This window comes from Melanostigma gelatinosum, assembly GCF_949748355.1.
Source record: "Melanostigma gelatinosum genome assembly, chromosome: 17".
In the NCBI taxonomy this organism is placed as follows: Eukaryota; Metazoa; Chordata; class Actinopteri; order Perciformes; family Zoarcidae; genus Melanostigma; species Melanostigma gelatinosum.
In genome coordinates this window covers 20093689-20111325 of record NC_136650.1, presented here as the reverse complement: position 1 = coordinate 20111325, position 17637 = coordinate 20093689, and the positions used below count along the sequence as shown (strand labels likewise).

Here is a 17637-nt window from a genome sequence, read left to right as displayed (position 1 = left end):
ATGTAGCTCCTACCGCCTCTGGGTAGCTAATTGCCAGCTAATGAAGTTAAGATTCTCTCTTAACTCCTTCAAGGTATCTCCCAGAAAGAAAGGTGTTTGAATGATGGGTTAGCTGTGAATGTGCACACTATGGCCACAGGTAGGCACGTCCTCTGATACAGAACTCAGTACAGTATTATTTCTGCCTTCACAGACAACTGGCCTTTTTAGTGTCCTAACACAGCGGGGAATTTTCAGCCTGAAAAATACATTTTTTTTATTTTTATCCCTGGGTCCAGTGTCTACTGTCATCAGTGAAATGCTCATTATAGGGATATTCTATATGACTTCATTGTGCTCTGAGATGTTACAGCTGTAAACATTTACAGATGTAGAGTCACGGCCCACTCAATCATTTTACTGATGGTCAACCAAAGTCTCGTATTCTTTGCAAATACGGTGTGTGGACACTGAGAGTGTGTGTGTGTGTGTGTGTGTGTGTGTGTGTGTGTGTGTGTGTTTGCTTGCTTGCTTGCTTGCATGCTCTTTAAATCACATGCTATCAATCAGGTGGATGTTCAGCCATAAAATGGGGGTCCTCTAACGGGAGATTGTTTTCCCTGTAATTGCTCTGAGACACGTTTTAAGAACTGTGTAGTCCACAGCTATCCATCCACTCTGATGTGGGCTCTTTATTACAGCGCTATACGGGCGTAGAGGGAGGTGAACCTTGCTTCATCTAGCCGGCCCGGGACACAGTGAGGTCAGTAAGTGTTTGGACGGGGACACGTTTCCCTTTTTGTCACATTGGGTTTGAAATAATACAATACATCGCCGACGCCGACTTGACGCTTTCAAGATGCAAGAGACATGTGGCCAGAATCTTAGTTCGACCTGTGTCCAGTGATGGCGTTGGGTCCGACCTCTGCAGAGGGTGCAGCAGAATGTTTGCTGATCTAGCAGGGAGTTGGGGCAGTCCGTGAAACAAACTAGCAAAACGTACACGGATTGTACAGCCCCCCCAAGTTAGATATAGACTGAGGTTGCATGTGAAGTTGTGCCGAGCGACACAAAAGAAACGGACAATTTGTGTTGCTCAGCACGAAACCAACAGATTGCATTTTGTGAGAATATCATGCCATGAGACTGTGTTGTGCAGTCAGACCGACGACATGCCTGAGCTACAGTGGGACCGTATAGCTTCTCAATCTAACAGACACGATCAGCATCTCATTCAGGGATGATGGACACTGCAGTGCAGGGCTATCATCTCACTTTCTTTCAAAAAGCTTTTTCTAAAAAAATGGATTTGGTTTTTGGCTTGGACCTTATACAATCTACAACTACATGGCCCAATGTATGAGCAGATCAGTACTATACACCCATATGTGATGACTGAATGGGCGTTAACATGCTGCTATAGAGGCCTCCACTCTTCTCAGAAAGCTGTTTGGAACTTGGCTGCAGGGATTTGTTCTGATTCTGCCCTGCGAGACACAAAAAAACCAACATACATATACCGTACTTAGTGTATACATATAGTGTGGTATTAGAAACTACTGTGCAGTGTACAATCCGTACGAAAGCGTTGAAACGACAGGTTGTGGGTCTGTGTGAAGTGTTGTGCCAGACTCTTTCTTGGCAGTGCACGGTAACCTCCTGGAGTCTCAGCTGGTTGTCGGACCGCGACGGCAGGACTCCAGGAAGTTACTGCTCTGGGCCAAGAAATAGTTCGCTTTAGAACGCCCCTATGGTGTAGGGATTAGGGCGCTGACCATGAACCGCAATGGCACTTATTAGTAGGTGGGTGGATTTGTTTCTTTTGGACAGAGACCAGCTCTTTACCCCTGTTTCCAGTCTTTTGAGTTTCCAGTTGGACATTTGGGAAATACGCTGAATGGCTTTCTCGCTGAGAGTCTACCGGGGAACAATAGATACTGCTGTTATGTCTCATGTCTGTATGCTAATCATGAAGCTGGAGTCAGCAGGTTATTAGCTTAGTTTTGCACTTAAGAAACCTGAAATTAGAAATTGTTAATTTTACATTTCGGTTTGCATTTGATGAAACGAACAAGATATAACCTGAGTAAAATGTAGGGGTTCAACACATTAAACCAGGGGTGTCAAACATACGGCCCGCGGGCCGGATCAGGCCCGCCACGTCATTTTATGTGGCCCACGAATCCGCCAGAAAAAAAAATAAATTTTTTTTTTTTTTTTTTTTTACAAAAATTTAAAGTTAGATGTGAAAATAAAAATATCCCCATGGTCGAAATTATGAGATAGAAAGTCGAAGTGATGAGATGGCATGTTGTCTGTGTGCCGACATTAAAACTATCACAACAGGTGGACAGGAGATGCAACAGCCCATAAAGAGGATTTCCAACAAGTTTCTCAACATGCGTACTTCTCTGTACTGAAACGTCATCAGTCTCAGCCCAAGTACTGTTCCAATTCAAAGTTCACATCGAGCCAAGCACGGCCCTAATGCCCGGATGTGGCTCGCTCTGCCCATTTTACCCGGGATGCATCGGAGGTGACTTGTCTGTACTTGGGACAGCCAAATATCCCAGAATGCATTTTGCACCAGCAACAGGAAACAATGGCGGAGGAGAAATCACACAACTGGAAGTACGTGTTGTGGAAGTCACAGATATCCCGGGAAACTAAACTAACTATGTTAGGAGTACCGTAGTTACATTTACACCGTCTTACATTTACAACCGGCCCTTTGAGGGCGACCGTGATGCTGATGTGGCCCCAGAGTGAAAATGAGTTTGACACCCCTGCATTAAACAGAGCTTGGTTTGTTGCTCTTCCCTGCTTCCGGTCTTTATGCTAAGCTAAGCTAACTGGCCGGTGGCTGTGGCTTTCTATTGAACACAAAATATGAGGGTGGTGTCGATCTTCACATCCAAGTAGCGGCTCGGAAGCAAATGAGCGTATTTCCCAAGATGTCGCATGATTGCTTTTAAGAAGCTACAGGTTCAGCTTTACCAAAGCGTAATATAAACTGGATTGAACGTTCACTGATTGTTCAGTTTGGTTCTAAATTAATCAGGAAAAATGTTATTTTGAAAGACAAAAGAATGACATCATCTAGGACTGATTGTTGTCTTTGATCTGCGATAGCAATGTAGCCTAATGGTGTATTGTCCTCAGCTGATTAATTCCGAGTACGTTTTATACCATCGACATCTTATTTGAATGTGTTCTTGTCTCTTCATCTCTTACTAGACTTCCAGTGGGTTCAAGGAGATGTTTGTGAAGTCCAGCTCATGGTCTACAACCCCATGCCTTACGAACTTCGTGTCGAGAACATGGTCAGTGACATTTATTACACTTAAACTTTAAATATACTGCAATGCCTTGCTTTGAAGGAATAATTTCAATATTTGCTAAAATCACAATATGTGAATATCTAACCACAGCTTTGTGAAAACAGGAGGTTGCTGACCTCGCAGTAATAATACGAACAGTCTGCACACACCTTAGGATCGCTACGAGGCAAGTGATAATGCTCTGTGCTTATCTTTGATTGCCAAATTAAAGTCCCTTAAAAGCTTTTTTGACAGTTTAATACCATAATGATTGTACACGATGATGAGAACAAACTCTCCTAGCTCCTGACAATAAGAAAACATCACTAGGGAGAGGCACCCCCCCCCCCCTGTAGTGCTATTCCTTTCATGGTTTCACACACCATCCCGCCAGAGCATAAGGCCATTCGCTCTCCTTTTTCTTTGCAAAGAGCCATCAGACATCCGGCAGTTCAGTCTAATTGTATTGTTTAAAAGCTTCTTGGTGAATTCACTTTTTAAGATCAGGACATTTCCTTCAGCTGCAGTGCAGACGTACACTTCCATTTCTAATTCATGGTTATTGTCGCACCTTCACCGCTCCTTCTCAAACACACACCAGTTGAGCCACTTTATCAAGATCAAGGGTGCGGAAGATGATCGAATACAATGCTTTTCTTGCTGCTCACTGCCGCGTCTGTTTATGGATGCAGTGATGTGGGACGTCAGTGGAAATGCAAAGCGATCAGCAGGCTCACTAAAAGGCCAGCAGGAAGAGGCCGCCTCTCAGACAGCAGCGGCACACACAGGATCTCACGCCGGCTACTACCTGTCAAAAGGGATGTCGCTTTTAATTGTTTGGAAAGTCGAGAACAAATTGCCGTGAAAGTTTGGTGGCAGAGTGTGAACGGAGACAGTGGCCTCTTAATCGTGGCGGCTGTTTCGGAGTTGATGCCAAATAGACTTGGACAGGTCTCGCTTGTTGGTTTCGCCGCCCTGCATGGTCGGACAACGGCACACATGCTGTCACAGACCTCCAGTTTGGAACATCTGGAAGGTGTTTGAGCTGGAGGAGTAAACACCGGCCGATTGTCCCGATTGTCTCTGTGCATTTATTTATGTTAATTGGCTTGTGTGGATTCATCCCTTCAAATATACAGCAGTTGACCGTTACAATTTAAAATAGTAAAATACGGGGAAGAAATTAAGGGGGAGATTTAAATAATAATTTTTGGTGCAGTGTGTTTTTTCCTGAATAAATGTATGTTTTTCTGTGTATTTTGGCTCCTGAAATAGATAATCAGCTGATAGAAAAGCATTGATTATGAAAACAAAGCTTAGTTGCGATCAAGTCCTCAGGAATACTTCTGGGCTGTACAGGGTACTGGCCTCAGTCTGAAGTGCAGGTCATGTGACTCGCCCACATTACAAAAGACATAAAAACAGTCTGAAAAAAAATCTTCAATGACTGTATTTTCAAAATTACCATTAAAAACTGTTTCGAAGAGCCTTGTCTTGTTTCCGTGGGCTTCGTGTATTTTGAGGGAGTCAGCAGGAAGTCAGCCGACTCAGCAATAGAAGGATTCTAATGAGAATTCACTATCCGGCCAAAAATGTCATAAAGCCACCAGAACCTTCTTGGCGCATGCACTCGAATGCAGTGGCGCCTGAAGTTCAGCGCGTTACTTCCCACAGTGCATGAGCGCGAGGGTCACTGTGAGGTGGAGCATTGGATCGGACGAGGTCAAACGGTGACGAGGATGTCGTTAACCCCTCCCACCCACGGGTGACTTGATCAGGTCACAGGTGGAGGTTGAAGCTCCGCGGCAGCCGGGCACCTCGGGTGGTGTTGTAGAGTCACGCAGGTGGAGACAGACGGGGTGACGCAAGCTGCCAAGAGCACCTCTGTACCCCAGACAAAGTGACTGCCGTCTATCTGCTGTACATGAAGCAACACACACACACACACACGGTCACTTTTCCGTCTTCCGTCAGCAAGGTGACCCTGTAGTTTGGCAGGACAGGCCCTCCTCCTTAGTCACCACTCAACTTCAGCACTAATACACAGCTTTGTTTTGTGCTTTATTGATTTTCTATTGATGTTTTTTATCACAATCCCCTCCCCCACTCTTTCATTTTCAGAGGGGTCACCGTCCAATACTTCCGTCTCCCCACAAACAAATGACAAATCATGCTTTTAGTTTTGTCTCTCGTTTACTAAACTGAGGTCAGCTGAGTTCCTTGCAGTAAAGATAAAGCAAGAAAATACTATTTATCTTCATATTGTGTGATTGAGAAACTGCAAGAAATTAGATTTTCAACCAAATGAAAGAGACATTTCTGTCTTGGGAATCTGTCTTCTTCTTTTGTCTGGCTTTGTCAGCATGACTTTTTTGTTGTGGTTGCTATCAGATGTGCAGTAATGTGCCACAACACATACTAATCCTAATCATAAATAATAATCATAACATTATCCTGGCATTAGTTAAAGCCAATCTAAAGGTTAACTGCACACTGTCGGTGTTGTACAGTGAAGTCAACGATACAATGCACGCGCTCCTGTCGTTACCGGTAGTGAAACAGGCTAATTAACCTTTCCGAGGCTGAATGCAAATGATCCTTTTCCAATCGGTTAATATGGGTTCTTCTGCTCCCCAATGAAGGCAAATAATGTCCTGAAGGGAACGCAAGGAGAGTTCAAATCACAGCCGTGAGCACTTGAGGCACAGCTCTCCGGCAGCCTTCCCTCTAGTGAGGTAGTGTCTGCTGTTGGGGATTGATGCAGTCATTACTTCCTGCACCTGGTTTGATATGAATGCAGTCTTGGTGGGTGTCTGTCAAGTAATGGGCCCAAAAATACCTTTTCCTGTTGACTTACATTGGGAGAGACACGTCTGTAAATCAGCCGATCTTTTTTTAAAAAGAGTAAAAGTAGGTCTTACAATTTTAAAACTGCAATAATACCCAGATCCAGCATTATTTTGGGCTGTTATTCATATATATGTATATATATACATATATATGCAAAATATTGGAGGAAGATCAGGTCATTTTCTCACTCGGCATCTCAGCTGGCTCATGCTATCATTATCCACGAAGTTTTCATAGATTGTTTAAAATGGATTTTACATTTCTGTCAGTTATGCTTGAATGAACATTTTTCTTCTGCACACACACACGCATATATATATATATATATATTTTTTATGGCATTATTTAATATAATCCTTCTATCTGATCCTGTGTTCAGGGTTTGCTGACATCTGGAGTGGAGTTTGAATCCCTGCCTGCCGCGCTGTCCCTGCCTGCGGAGTCTGGCCTGTACCCCGTCACTCTGGTTGGCGTCCCACGTACAGCCGGCAACATCACCGTCAATGGTGAGTCCAGCCGGAAAGCTCTTCCAATGCTCAGATGTTGCACATAAAGAAAGGAACTTTAGTTGCCTGTACTGCTGTGTCAGAAACGTTAGGCTTTTCTGTTCTTCAGGACATCATCCAGTCATGCTAAACATTTCTTTAACCGGCATTTGAACCCAGGTTACCACACGTCGGTGTTTGGGGTGACCAGTGATTGCCTGTTGGAGGGCCTGTCTAATGTGAAGACCAGTGGCTCTTTGGTGGAGGTCATTCCCGCTCTACCTCGTCTCCAGCTCAGCACATCACTACCACGGTCAGGAACTCTCTGAATCTCTGTATCTTCATGGTTATGATTTCTTTAGTCAATTGCTATATAAGAAACGTATGAGCACATCTCTGGTAACCAGCTGTTGAGTTTTTAAAATGTATTTTGTTGGCTCTTTGAGCGCCACAAGCCGAGTATCGTATAGTTCTATTATATTCAAGAGAACGCAGACAGAGGAACATGTGTGTTTTTATTTATTTTAGGGTGAACAGTCGCTTTAAATAGAAATATTGAATTTAGTTTTTCATTGCAAAACCTTTGCAGTCACTTGCTCCTGTTGGGACCTTTTGGCCTCATTCTGGCTTGATCGAGTTCAGGTCAGGTGGCTGACTGTGCAGACAAGGACATTGCACTGTTTGGCCGTAAAAAATATGAAAGGGCAACGAGTCCTGCACTGTCCAGCCACGATTGATGTGAACACCCTCAGACACCGTTATGGCTGAACGTCAGCACTTTAACCTCGCAGTTATTGTTTCATTTCACATCCATTGTGCCGGAGCGCTGAGCCAACACAATGAAAAAGGTGTCTCCGTCCTACTACTCACAGGTTTGGATGGTGTTGATACTCCGTTTCATAACATTAACAAAAGATAAATGATCAGCAGTGTCACTGGTCGATTTCACCTGTTTTCACACAGAAAAAGAAACTGAAGAAGGATAATCAACATACTTTAAACCCTCATTTACTAAGTTATTGAAGTTAGTTTCATTTAACAACTATACAGACTGTAAGTTTCAATGTCATCAACATGGTTAATGCAGAGTTTGTCATGTTTCTTTGTGATTATTTGGTCACCTTATGAAATGTGACTCACATTCAAGTATCGTTCTGATTAAAAAAGAGAAGGCGATATGGGGGAGTGGCTTAAAAGTCACAAGTTATGAATCTATCGAATCCCTGTTGCAATCGTATGGCAGTATTAAAACTCATTTCTTCATCTCCAAGCGAGCAGTGTCACACTTAAAGATCAAGCGTGTGTGATTTAGTGGAGTCTATTAGCAGAAAAGGTACACTGCATTCATAGCTTTTTGGAGTTTGCCATTTTGCACCGCGATGTTTCTACTGTAGCTCATAACACTGGCTCCAGAGAGAGAGGCTTTTGTGGTTTTATGCTACCTCAAGGTAGCGGAGGAGTGTTCGGTTGGCTGCAGTCCAGAACCTCTCTGCTAGATGCCACTAGATCCTATACACTGGACCTTTAATACTCTGGTCAGGACCAGGTTTCTGGACCCCCCAACCCCTTTATTCAGAAACCAGATCCTCTTTCTAACATCAACCCCAACTCTAAGATTAAATGTGGCCAAAAATAGACTCTTAAAGTACTATTTGATACTTGGAGTCAAGTTGAAATGTAAAAAGCACTTTTAAATAAAATGCAACCACACGTGTTTTGTGCACAAATACATTGCCAGTGACAACAAGTGATAATATATTCAGAGGGAAAGTGTTAAAACACTTCAGATTTAGAAGTGTCTGTGACTTGAACTGGTAATTGATGCTTATAATAGTTAGCATCACTGTTCTGCACATAATTAAAGTTTAAATGGTGACATGTTGCACATTCAGCTCAAACACTGCCCAGACTCTGGTGCATTGAAACACTTAAAATACTCGACGAACCAAACCGTGGCTGCATAACTTGTAACAAAACTGAGGACATTGGTAACAGAGCATTTTTACTGATGTCAGAAATGGCTGCAGTTTGTTTTCATGTACATCTTGTCAGGTGAAATTATATTTTCCATGCGGTAAAAGTAGGAAGCATAAGAGAGGAGAGCACGGGTTAAATTACTACGAGTAAAGTGCCCTGTTAGAGCGTTTTAAATCATTCTGACAAGTGGAGCTGCTGAGAAATCCACTATTTAGGTCACGTCTGTAAGTACAGCACTCCAGCAGCTTTTGACGTGGAAAGTCTTTTTATTCTTCAGCGTTGGAAGAGCACCGCTTCAGACGCATGCAGCAAATAGAATACAAATGTGATGCGTCATGCGGTCCCTCGGGTGCTCTCACCGGGTCCACAAGTAGACCTTCAGCTCTGACCTCAGTTGAAGAGATGCCTCATTGACTTTTCCAATATCTTTTCTCCCTCCACCACAAAGCTGCTTTCTTAGTTTTTCTTCACTGTTAAAATATTAGGTTTAATTATTTCTAACATTTATAAAGAGCATAGGTCTACCTTAATGTAAGCGTATTATAACTTCCGAAATGTCAGTAACATTTTGCGGGGTCACTTTTGTGTCGACCCTTCTGTCCCCACTGCTCGGGAAAAACACACTTAAGCAGTCTGTGATGACTGGCCTTGTAATTCTAGCCTCAGGCAGCGCTTTTGTTGCATTTGAAGTTGTGCACACGTGCGTGTGTAATGAGGTGTGCTAAAGCAGAAAGACACCTGCATTGATATTTCATGATCTTGTACGTCCCGTGGTGCTCCAGTGTTTGCTTTGCAAAGACAGATGCCAACAGCTCTTTGAAACATCAGCTGCAGGCGTTTCACTTCAGACAGCTGATTCAAATACTTTGTCACTGACTGAAATGCAGCCAAAAATACAGGAAGACACATTTCTGTGAAGTGGATGAGCAGTTCTCTGCTTCATGTGAATCAGTGTGGATTTACTTATTTCAATGACTATTCAATCATCGTGCCAGGGGTCTATATGCTGTACACTGTATAAACAGACATGTTATCGTTCACCCAGTGTGTGTCTTTCATCAATGCTGCGCACAATTCACTGATCATGCTTCATAAACGAAGCTTGTGGCCATTGGTACGGGACATTTTTTCATCCATCTCCGATATGATTTGGCTATCCATAAATTGTCACATACCGGTACATGTTAAATATACCATCCGAATGAGGTGTAATGGCAAAACCCACAAATCAGTCACAAAGACTCCCCACTGCGTGAAAAAAGGCATCAACAAATGACGTTCCAGCTAATGAGATTCCAAGAAGCACTTATAATTTTCATTAAAATGTCGGAGAGAGCATGTAAAGCAGGACCAGTCTTCACTCATCTATGCTTGATTTATGCCTGAAGAATTGTTCTCCAAATTATGATAGAAGTGTAATGGAACTGTTTGCATCGCATCAAGCCACATCAAACTTGCCTTGTCCATTACAGGCCTTATATCTCTTTTGAGTTATTTTCTTAATTCATATTGAACCCTCAAGACAATGAGCACATTTGACTTTGAATCATCGCTGAAAAGTTCTCCCTCCTCCACAAACCCTGAACAGATCAGCCCACACGTCTCAGCCAACGCCCAAAGAGGAACTGTCCAGCTCTGTGTCCGTCCAGCTGTTTAACGGAGAGACCCAGCAGCTGACCATTACCCTGGAGAACATTGGATCTGAGGACATCGAGACTCTGGAGCTCACCTCTAAGACTGCCACCACCAAAGGTTAGTACCCTATCGAATGACTAAACCGTACCTTTCAATCCTACTTTTTCTGAATATTTCTCATCTCAGATTTAATTTTCTAAAGAAACAGGAAGTTATGTCAGTACATTAATGATAAATAATTGATTTGTATAGACTGGGGTGATATGGTGCCAGGATTTGGTGTGGGTTGGAAGCGCTGGTGATTTGCAGTAATAGAGGCATGAGGAAACAGAGGCGTGGATCACGATTTCAGCACTAGATCATGTGCGAGACTGACTGTTCTTGACAATATTGCAAAAGGTGATAGGAGGATGTGACTGATATGGGGGTTTAGGGTGAGGTCAACGATCTCAACATGGCTGCGTGCCTGGGAGGAAAGGGAGACAGTATGGAGTCTTTGCTTTTGCCGAGGGTGGACATGGAGTTCGGTTTTGTAACAGTTTTGAGTTTTGGAAAATGCTATTGTCTTGCTTCGCAAACAAGAATAAACAAAGACAGAAGAAGAAAACAAGTCAAGGCAGATGTTTTCCTTTGGAGCACAGTGTCCTGTCTTTACGATAACCTGAAGGCGCTTTATGGCCTGTTTACAAATCCCTTTGTTCTGAGTTTGCCCCACAATAAATCATGGATACACCCAGCCAGGTGCTTCCTTTGATGTCACTGTGACCTGGTCAAAGAGTTAAGTCACAGTATTGCGGAGACGGAATAAACCTGTTTTACCATCACACATCATATATGCCTGCAGAGGGTCATGCCCTTCAGCTGATGCTCATAAAGGAAATACCGTAATCAAGACCTCTGTGTGTCTCCGTCTTTGAAGACAGAAACAATGCACAGGATAACAGATAGCAAGATAACAGATAACAAGACACCTGGATGCAAAACTTACTAGAATCATCTACTGAAACAAGTGTTTGGTGCCTGCACAGTTAAAGACTTACATTATTTAACCCTAAAGCATAAGACTATGACATATTTCCCCATAACAAATTCCAGTCTGAAATGGTGGATAATCTGACCGAGAGGGACGATTTAGATGTTGAAGTGGGCCGAGTACGGAACCTTGGGGTACACCTTGTGTGACTGGAAGTGACGGAGGAGTGGTTTCGTAAGGAGATAAAGTATGATCTGTTGGTTAAGAGCCAGCTCAGGGCAGTGCCTTTTGATACAGAGGCCTTCAAGTCTGGAGAGCAGGATGAAGGCTGCAGTGGTCGATGATTGAAAACTTTCAGAACTTCAGTGGAGTCTGTAAAAAACGGACTTGAGGGGCTCAAATAGGAAGGGAAGGACACTATGTTTTATATTTTCCAGGTATAGAATGTGGAAAAACCTCTATGCTGTTTTATTCAGGACAGTTTCTGATGTACTTCACCCACTGAGTTTTTGTTCCATCCTGCTGCAGTCCCTGTGTCCACAGTACAACAGAGGCCGTTACATGTTGCCTTTCGGTCCACATCTTTCATGCCCCCGTGGCTTTTCACTCTGTGTTCCATGTCTTTGTTCCAACACCTGCTCAGATCCTCAGATCTCTGCAGTGCCGCTCACTCTGACTGGCTGTCTCTCTGTCTCTTGCTTTTTTGTCTTTGTCTCACGCTCTGTGTGAAAAAATCAGCTGCGCTACTAAAATAGGCAGAAACATTTCCAAACATTGCACTTTTATTGTATTTTATTGATGATGACATAAATGAGAAATCATGCTTTGAAAACCCCCTGCCCAGTGCTACCTGTGGTCCGCAGTCCAGCCAGGTGATAAACAATAATTACAAAATAATTTCTAAAATCCCACTCAAAGTCAGTTAATTTAATTAGAAATGAAGACTTCCTTTGCTTTGGGAATCTTTGCTGACCAGCCCTGTTGTAGATTTAATGACCCGATGACAGTGTGGTGAGAGAATCGCTGTGTCTCGCTTGTTGCCTGGGAACTTGTGTACAAATGCCCCATCGAGCCCTCGCTCACAGTGGATAAGAATTAGCCTGTCAGTGCTAACTAGTAAAGAACTCTAATTACAATAGCCTGGGATTTGACACTCATCCAGTGACTAACCGTCTACCTCTCAGAGCCACCAGTCTCTCCAGTTAACGAGAGTTCTCTTTGAAATGGAGCAGTTGTTGTGGTGGTTGGAAACGATTCAGGCTGCAAACACAGCTTTGCCTCCGAGGCGATGCTATTTTATGAGTTGGATGAACGAGCAAAACCATCTCAGCTTTCCCTCAAAGGCTTTTGGCAAACACCTTAAACTTGAATGAATATCCTTGAATCATTTCATTTGGAAAATATTCTGTATAATATTCGACTTTAACTTTTACGGTATACTTCAATAAATTACGACAAAAATATTGAAGCCAGTCAACAACCCAAAAATAGTTCACTAAAAGTAATGCATTGTTAAAACCCAATAATAAATGAACATTTCTGATGCTTTCGATTGCTGCAAATTATTTGCCTGTTTTGTTCGTCTTATTATCTTATTTACCTATTTCAGAGCAGATATCAATTTAGCAAATGATGTTGTCTTTTACTAACAGGGTACACATACCAAAACAGTGCTTATTGATGAGATAAAGGTTGAGCAAAATATTATTCAAATCAAACAAATACCAGCTTTTTGTACTTTGCAGTCTCTAATACTCACTGCTATGGGACATTATACTGGAAATGATACCTACCTCTGATTAATAAACAACTTGGACAGCTTTATCCTGTAACTTTATTAGTACACATACAAAGTGAAATAACTGACTCTTACCTATTATGACATTGATGCAGTACACATAAAATAAAGTGACCCTGTTAAAATGATCACCATTATATTATGGAATTAGCAGTTAAGTGTATGGGTTAAGTGTGTGTATTGATACATCAAAATGGCCCAAAAAACTTAAAAATAACTTTATTCTTGTCTCTCTGATGTTGTCCTTGAGGGAACTTGGCAGCAGTGTCTGGAAGCTTTGAACTATCTCTACCTTTGCAGTCAGTATTGTTATTAACCTATAGCTTCATCATTATGATGTTACACATGGAAATATGAAGAGGATACATCAGGGATTGTGATACAGTATAAATATATTTCATAAGGTCTACATCTTGTTTCTTATGTTGGATGTATGAGCAGCATTCAAGCACATATTGTACCCCAAACTATCTGTGTTATTTCATCTAATTGTGTCAGAGTGACAGCAGTCAAGGTTCCCTCCTTATTGACGCTGCCATTTCCTGAGGTGGTGCCCTGGCAGTAGGCTTCATTACAATACAAAGAAAGAAAGAACCCCTGTAAGCAATTAAGTCGACCACATCTGAGCTGGGAGACCTTTGAAGGCCATTTTAATGTCACACCAGCTTCCGTCTGGAGTGTGTCACAGGAGTCGTGTTTTAAATTGAATCTGGGTTTCACTCTGGTTCTAAAGGCAGTCTGTTGTAGTTTAGTGACGACATATCCAGGATGCAGTCTTACCACAAAGGTTATTTAAGAAATTAAGCAATTTCTCCTCGCTACCATGGAGCCCACACTGTCACTATCTGCACTCCCTCAACACGTCTTATTGAATCTTTTGATCCAAGAAAAAAACGGTTTCAGAAAGAAGCAGATCGAAGAGTCTACATGTTTGAAGGTAGCTCAGTGGGTGAAGAGGGTCGGATCCCACTGTCCACATGATGAAGGGTCCAAAATGACACGCTCTGCCTTTAAACAATGACTGGACACAGCTAACATGTTTCATGGGAGACACTGTTACAATTTTCTTGATTTTTGAATGTAAAGAAAAACACCACTCATGTCTCATTAAGATGTTAGTTTACGCAAGATATTACAACCAGTTTTAAAGTGCCACAATGAACAACATAATAGAGTTACAACACAGTTAATGCAATCCTCCTTCTAATATTAATAATAAATATGAAAATAATAATGCAAAATTTAATAAAGACATTATTTTTAACTGCAAAAAGGAATGGCTAAATGTGAGTCCAGTAGTAAACGGCTGGTAATTAAGAAGGTTACTTTAAAGGCTGATAAACAGTCTGCTATGTCCCACCCCAAGGCAAGACAACAATGTTGAGGAAGGAGGTGTGCATTTGGGAATATTCTGAATTGGGTAGGAGGAAGAGGAGAAGCTTGTTAAAAACTTTATTCTGCTGAGTCAGCGTAGAAACAGTGTTGTTGGCAGAGTGCCTTCTGTTTCACGCTAACCAGTCACCCCGAGAAAGCTGCTAGTAGATGAGCTTCCTGTGAAACTTGCAGTATTTGCCAGGTGTTGTTCCAGAGGCTGATAGTTTGCACACATCAGAGTACTTTCTTCTGCACTGCAGCCATATTGCAGCTTATGTTTCCCGTGTCTGTACACAGATATTGCTGTGTTCTAGGTTTTCATCATTGTGAATAACGAGGTCTGACTGTAAGTGTCCTCATGATACCTGATGGAGTCTTTTGTTAAATGCTTTCAACTGTGAATATGACTGCTCCGCCAAAGCTCACTTATTGCCTCGCAGGTAGAACAGTGTGGTTGGCTGCATTATGCAACCCAACCTGCTAATTGCATTGCGGTGCAATTGATCATACAGTTCTCCTCTCTATGTAAATTAATCCTTTTTTTGTTGCCATAACTTCTGAAACCACTGCGGTTTCAAGAAATGTGCTTGAAATGTGCCTAGTCCTTGAAGACATTCCCACACTTTAAGTAATATGTATTTTTAATCTCGTCAATCTCATTTCAATGGTGTTTTGTCACCTCATTCCATTAATGATGAGGAATCATCCACTTAAAACGGTGCTAGTTAAAGGTGGTTTCTGGATGGAGGAAGCGCTCTGAAGTTCAGCAGCTGGAACTGAGTTGACTCCAATCATCCTTTTTACTATTCTTTTGCATATTGATACTGTGGCCTCCTCTGGCAAAGTACCTACATTTTACTCATTTCTTTCAATTTCTTATACAGTTCCAGAGCAGCTGTCATTACGTGCACCATCATAAACCATCATTGTGGTAGTTTCTCTCTTATTGTTAAACCTAAACCTAAATTCATTACTTGTATCAAAAGAGACTTTGCAAAGTGCTTCACATACCTGTGTTGGTCTTTTCTTGGCTCCCCCAATCCAACAACAGAGATTTGTGAATGTGCAAGTGCACTCTGAACATTCCGTTACCAGTTACCAACACCGGTTTGTAAGTGGGACATGGCGTGAACATGTTCTCGGTGCATATGCTTCGTGTGTACGTCTCAAGTCTACAGCCTCACAGACCGGAAGCGCTGGCCGCCGTCTTGTTCACATTGATTTTCTTGCAAGCATTATTCGTAATGCATTTGTTTTATTTTCCCTTCTTAAAAATCCCTCCACGTGGTAGCAGCACCCATACTGCGGGTACCTCGGTCATGTGCGTAGCGTTTGTTGTGATGCTCCGCAGGAGGTCATCGGTGCAGTAGGCCCGATGACGGAGGCTGAAGAGGCCTGGTCGTCGTATCGCCTCGGCCCCACCTGCCTGTCCCTCCTGAGTGCTAGTGGCTTTAGACAGGCCGGGGTTGAGAGGGCCTCTCTGAAGCCCTCTGTGTTTTCTGTGGGAAGGGACTGAACAAAAGATGAAGAGTCACAATGGGAAGACATCTGCGGCAAAACAAACAATCAATCATTGCTCTTTCTGGTACAGCACAGCCGCAGCCATCGTGAAGTGAGATAGGAGATCAGTTTCTCAACAACAGAAATATCCATAAAAAACGTAGATAACAAAGCAAACTCTTCATACAGTAATCTGTTGTGTAGTATTTACATGAGCGGAGTTGTCTCTGAATAGCAGAAAATAAGCTGCCATCAGAGCTTTTGTTCATCACACCGCATCGCTCCTCTGTGGATATAAACATCAGCTCAATTGTTCTCTACAACACTAATGTGTGTTCATATCGAATGTCTGGATGAGGACAAAACACTTTCCACTGTGCAGCCCATACAACATAAAGGAAAAGAGGGGATTGATATTGCTTCACTGATTTAGTTTCCATGAGCGGAGCTGCCCGTCAGCTGCCTGGCTGTCTCATTTGACTAAATCGATTTCCTCGTTATTTGGTGTTGGATCCGGGGGTTTTCCTTGGCCCGATACGGGGCTACTTATTGACTCAGCTCTCTGTTAAAAGATTGGCAAGCTGGTGTTCTTTCGAGGAACTCGCCTGGCTCTGCTAACTACCGTTACTCCTGACGTCTTCCCTGATTCCTCCGGTAACCATGCACTCGGCTGAGAGGCCGCCCCAGGCGCACCCACCTGTCGCGTCAGTCATGGTAGCTTCCTCTTTTGGATCCGTGCTCTTGGTAAATTGCCAGGTTTGGTTTTAACGGCTTGGATTACATATAAAGCCGTAAGGGATTGTTAAGTGGATAGACCTATCCACTTAACTTAACTAGGATAACCATTCAGAACTCAGTTGTTAGACATACATCGATTTAACTTTTTACTGTCACGAGGAACATTTACTACTTAAGCAAAATGAATGCGCTTGAGAAATTTACTTTAAATGCAGGTTAGATATTTATTGCAAAATATATTTAGCAAGGGCAAAGCTTCAGCTCACATAAAATAATAATAAGTAGTAATACTACTCATGATTTCATACTTTCAATTCTTTGGTTATACTCATTTGTTTCGATGCAGAGTCCGCTCGGTTGGAGCTGGCTTTGGGTGCGGTGAAAAGTTATTTTTTGGAGTTGTCAGGGGCGAGGGTCTGGCCAGACCCTCCTCGCTCCTTCCTGCTCGGCAAACGACGCCCGTTCAGCGATCTTTGATCTTGTTAAAGTTAAGCAGGGAGGATAGGTGGTTCTTCGTCTTTCAATCTTTGCTCACGAAGGGCCGTCTTCTTCTTTCTTTGTTCTTCCTTCTTTCTTTGTTCTTCCTTCTCTCTTGGATCTTCCTTCTCACTTGGTTTTCGGTCTTGCTTCTCGCGTCTTTCTTCATTCTTCTTTCTTGCTTCTCGCGTCTTGCTTCCCTCGTGCTTCTCGCGTCTTGCTTCTCTCGTCTTTCTTCTTTGCTCACAAAGGGCCGTCTTCTTCTCTCTTCTTTCTTCTTTCTCGCTTCTCGATTCTTTTCTTCATTCTTGAGCAAAGACGAAGTCCACCGCTGCGTCTGTAGAGCGAAGTCCAGGGTCCTCTCAGGTGGAGCACTAGGATGGCTCTTACGACGTTATCCTCTCGTCTGTTAGCGGGTCACTTCTTTTATAATACCTTTGGGTTATCTTGACCCTGCTCACTTCCTCTATTTCAGTACTTTCACACTCACACAGTCTGCACTCTTACTCCGATACACCTATCATTATTATC

General features: G+C 42.7%; 1 protein-coding gene across 2 annotated transcripts in view; it reads left to right on the top strand.

The window, feature by feature from the left end:
* Positions 1–17637, top strand: part of trappc9 (trafficking protein particle complex subunit 9) — a 131854-nt gene that overhangs the window by 19030 nt on the left and 95187 nt on the right. For both annotated transcript variants that reach the window (XM_079287574.1, XM_079287573.1), the window contains 4 exons: positions 3217–3302; positions 6529–6655; positions 6815–6947; positions 10200–10363. In XM_079287574.1, coding sequence (XP_079143700.1) covers positions 3217–3302; positions 6529–6655; positions 6815–6947; positions 10200–10363 — 510 coding nt within the window. The remainder of the gene's footprint in view (positions 1–3216; positions 3303–6528; positions 6656–6814; positions 6948–10199; positions 10364–17637) is intronic.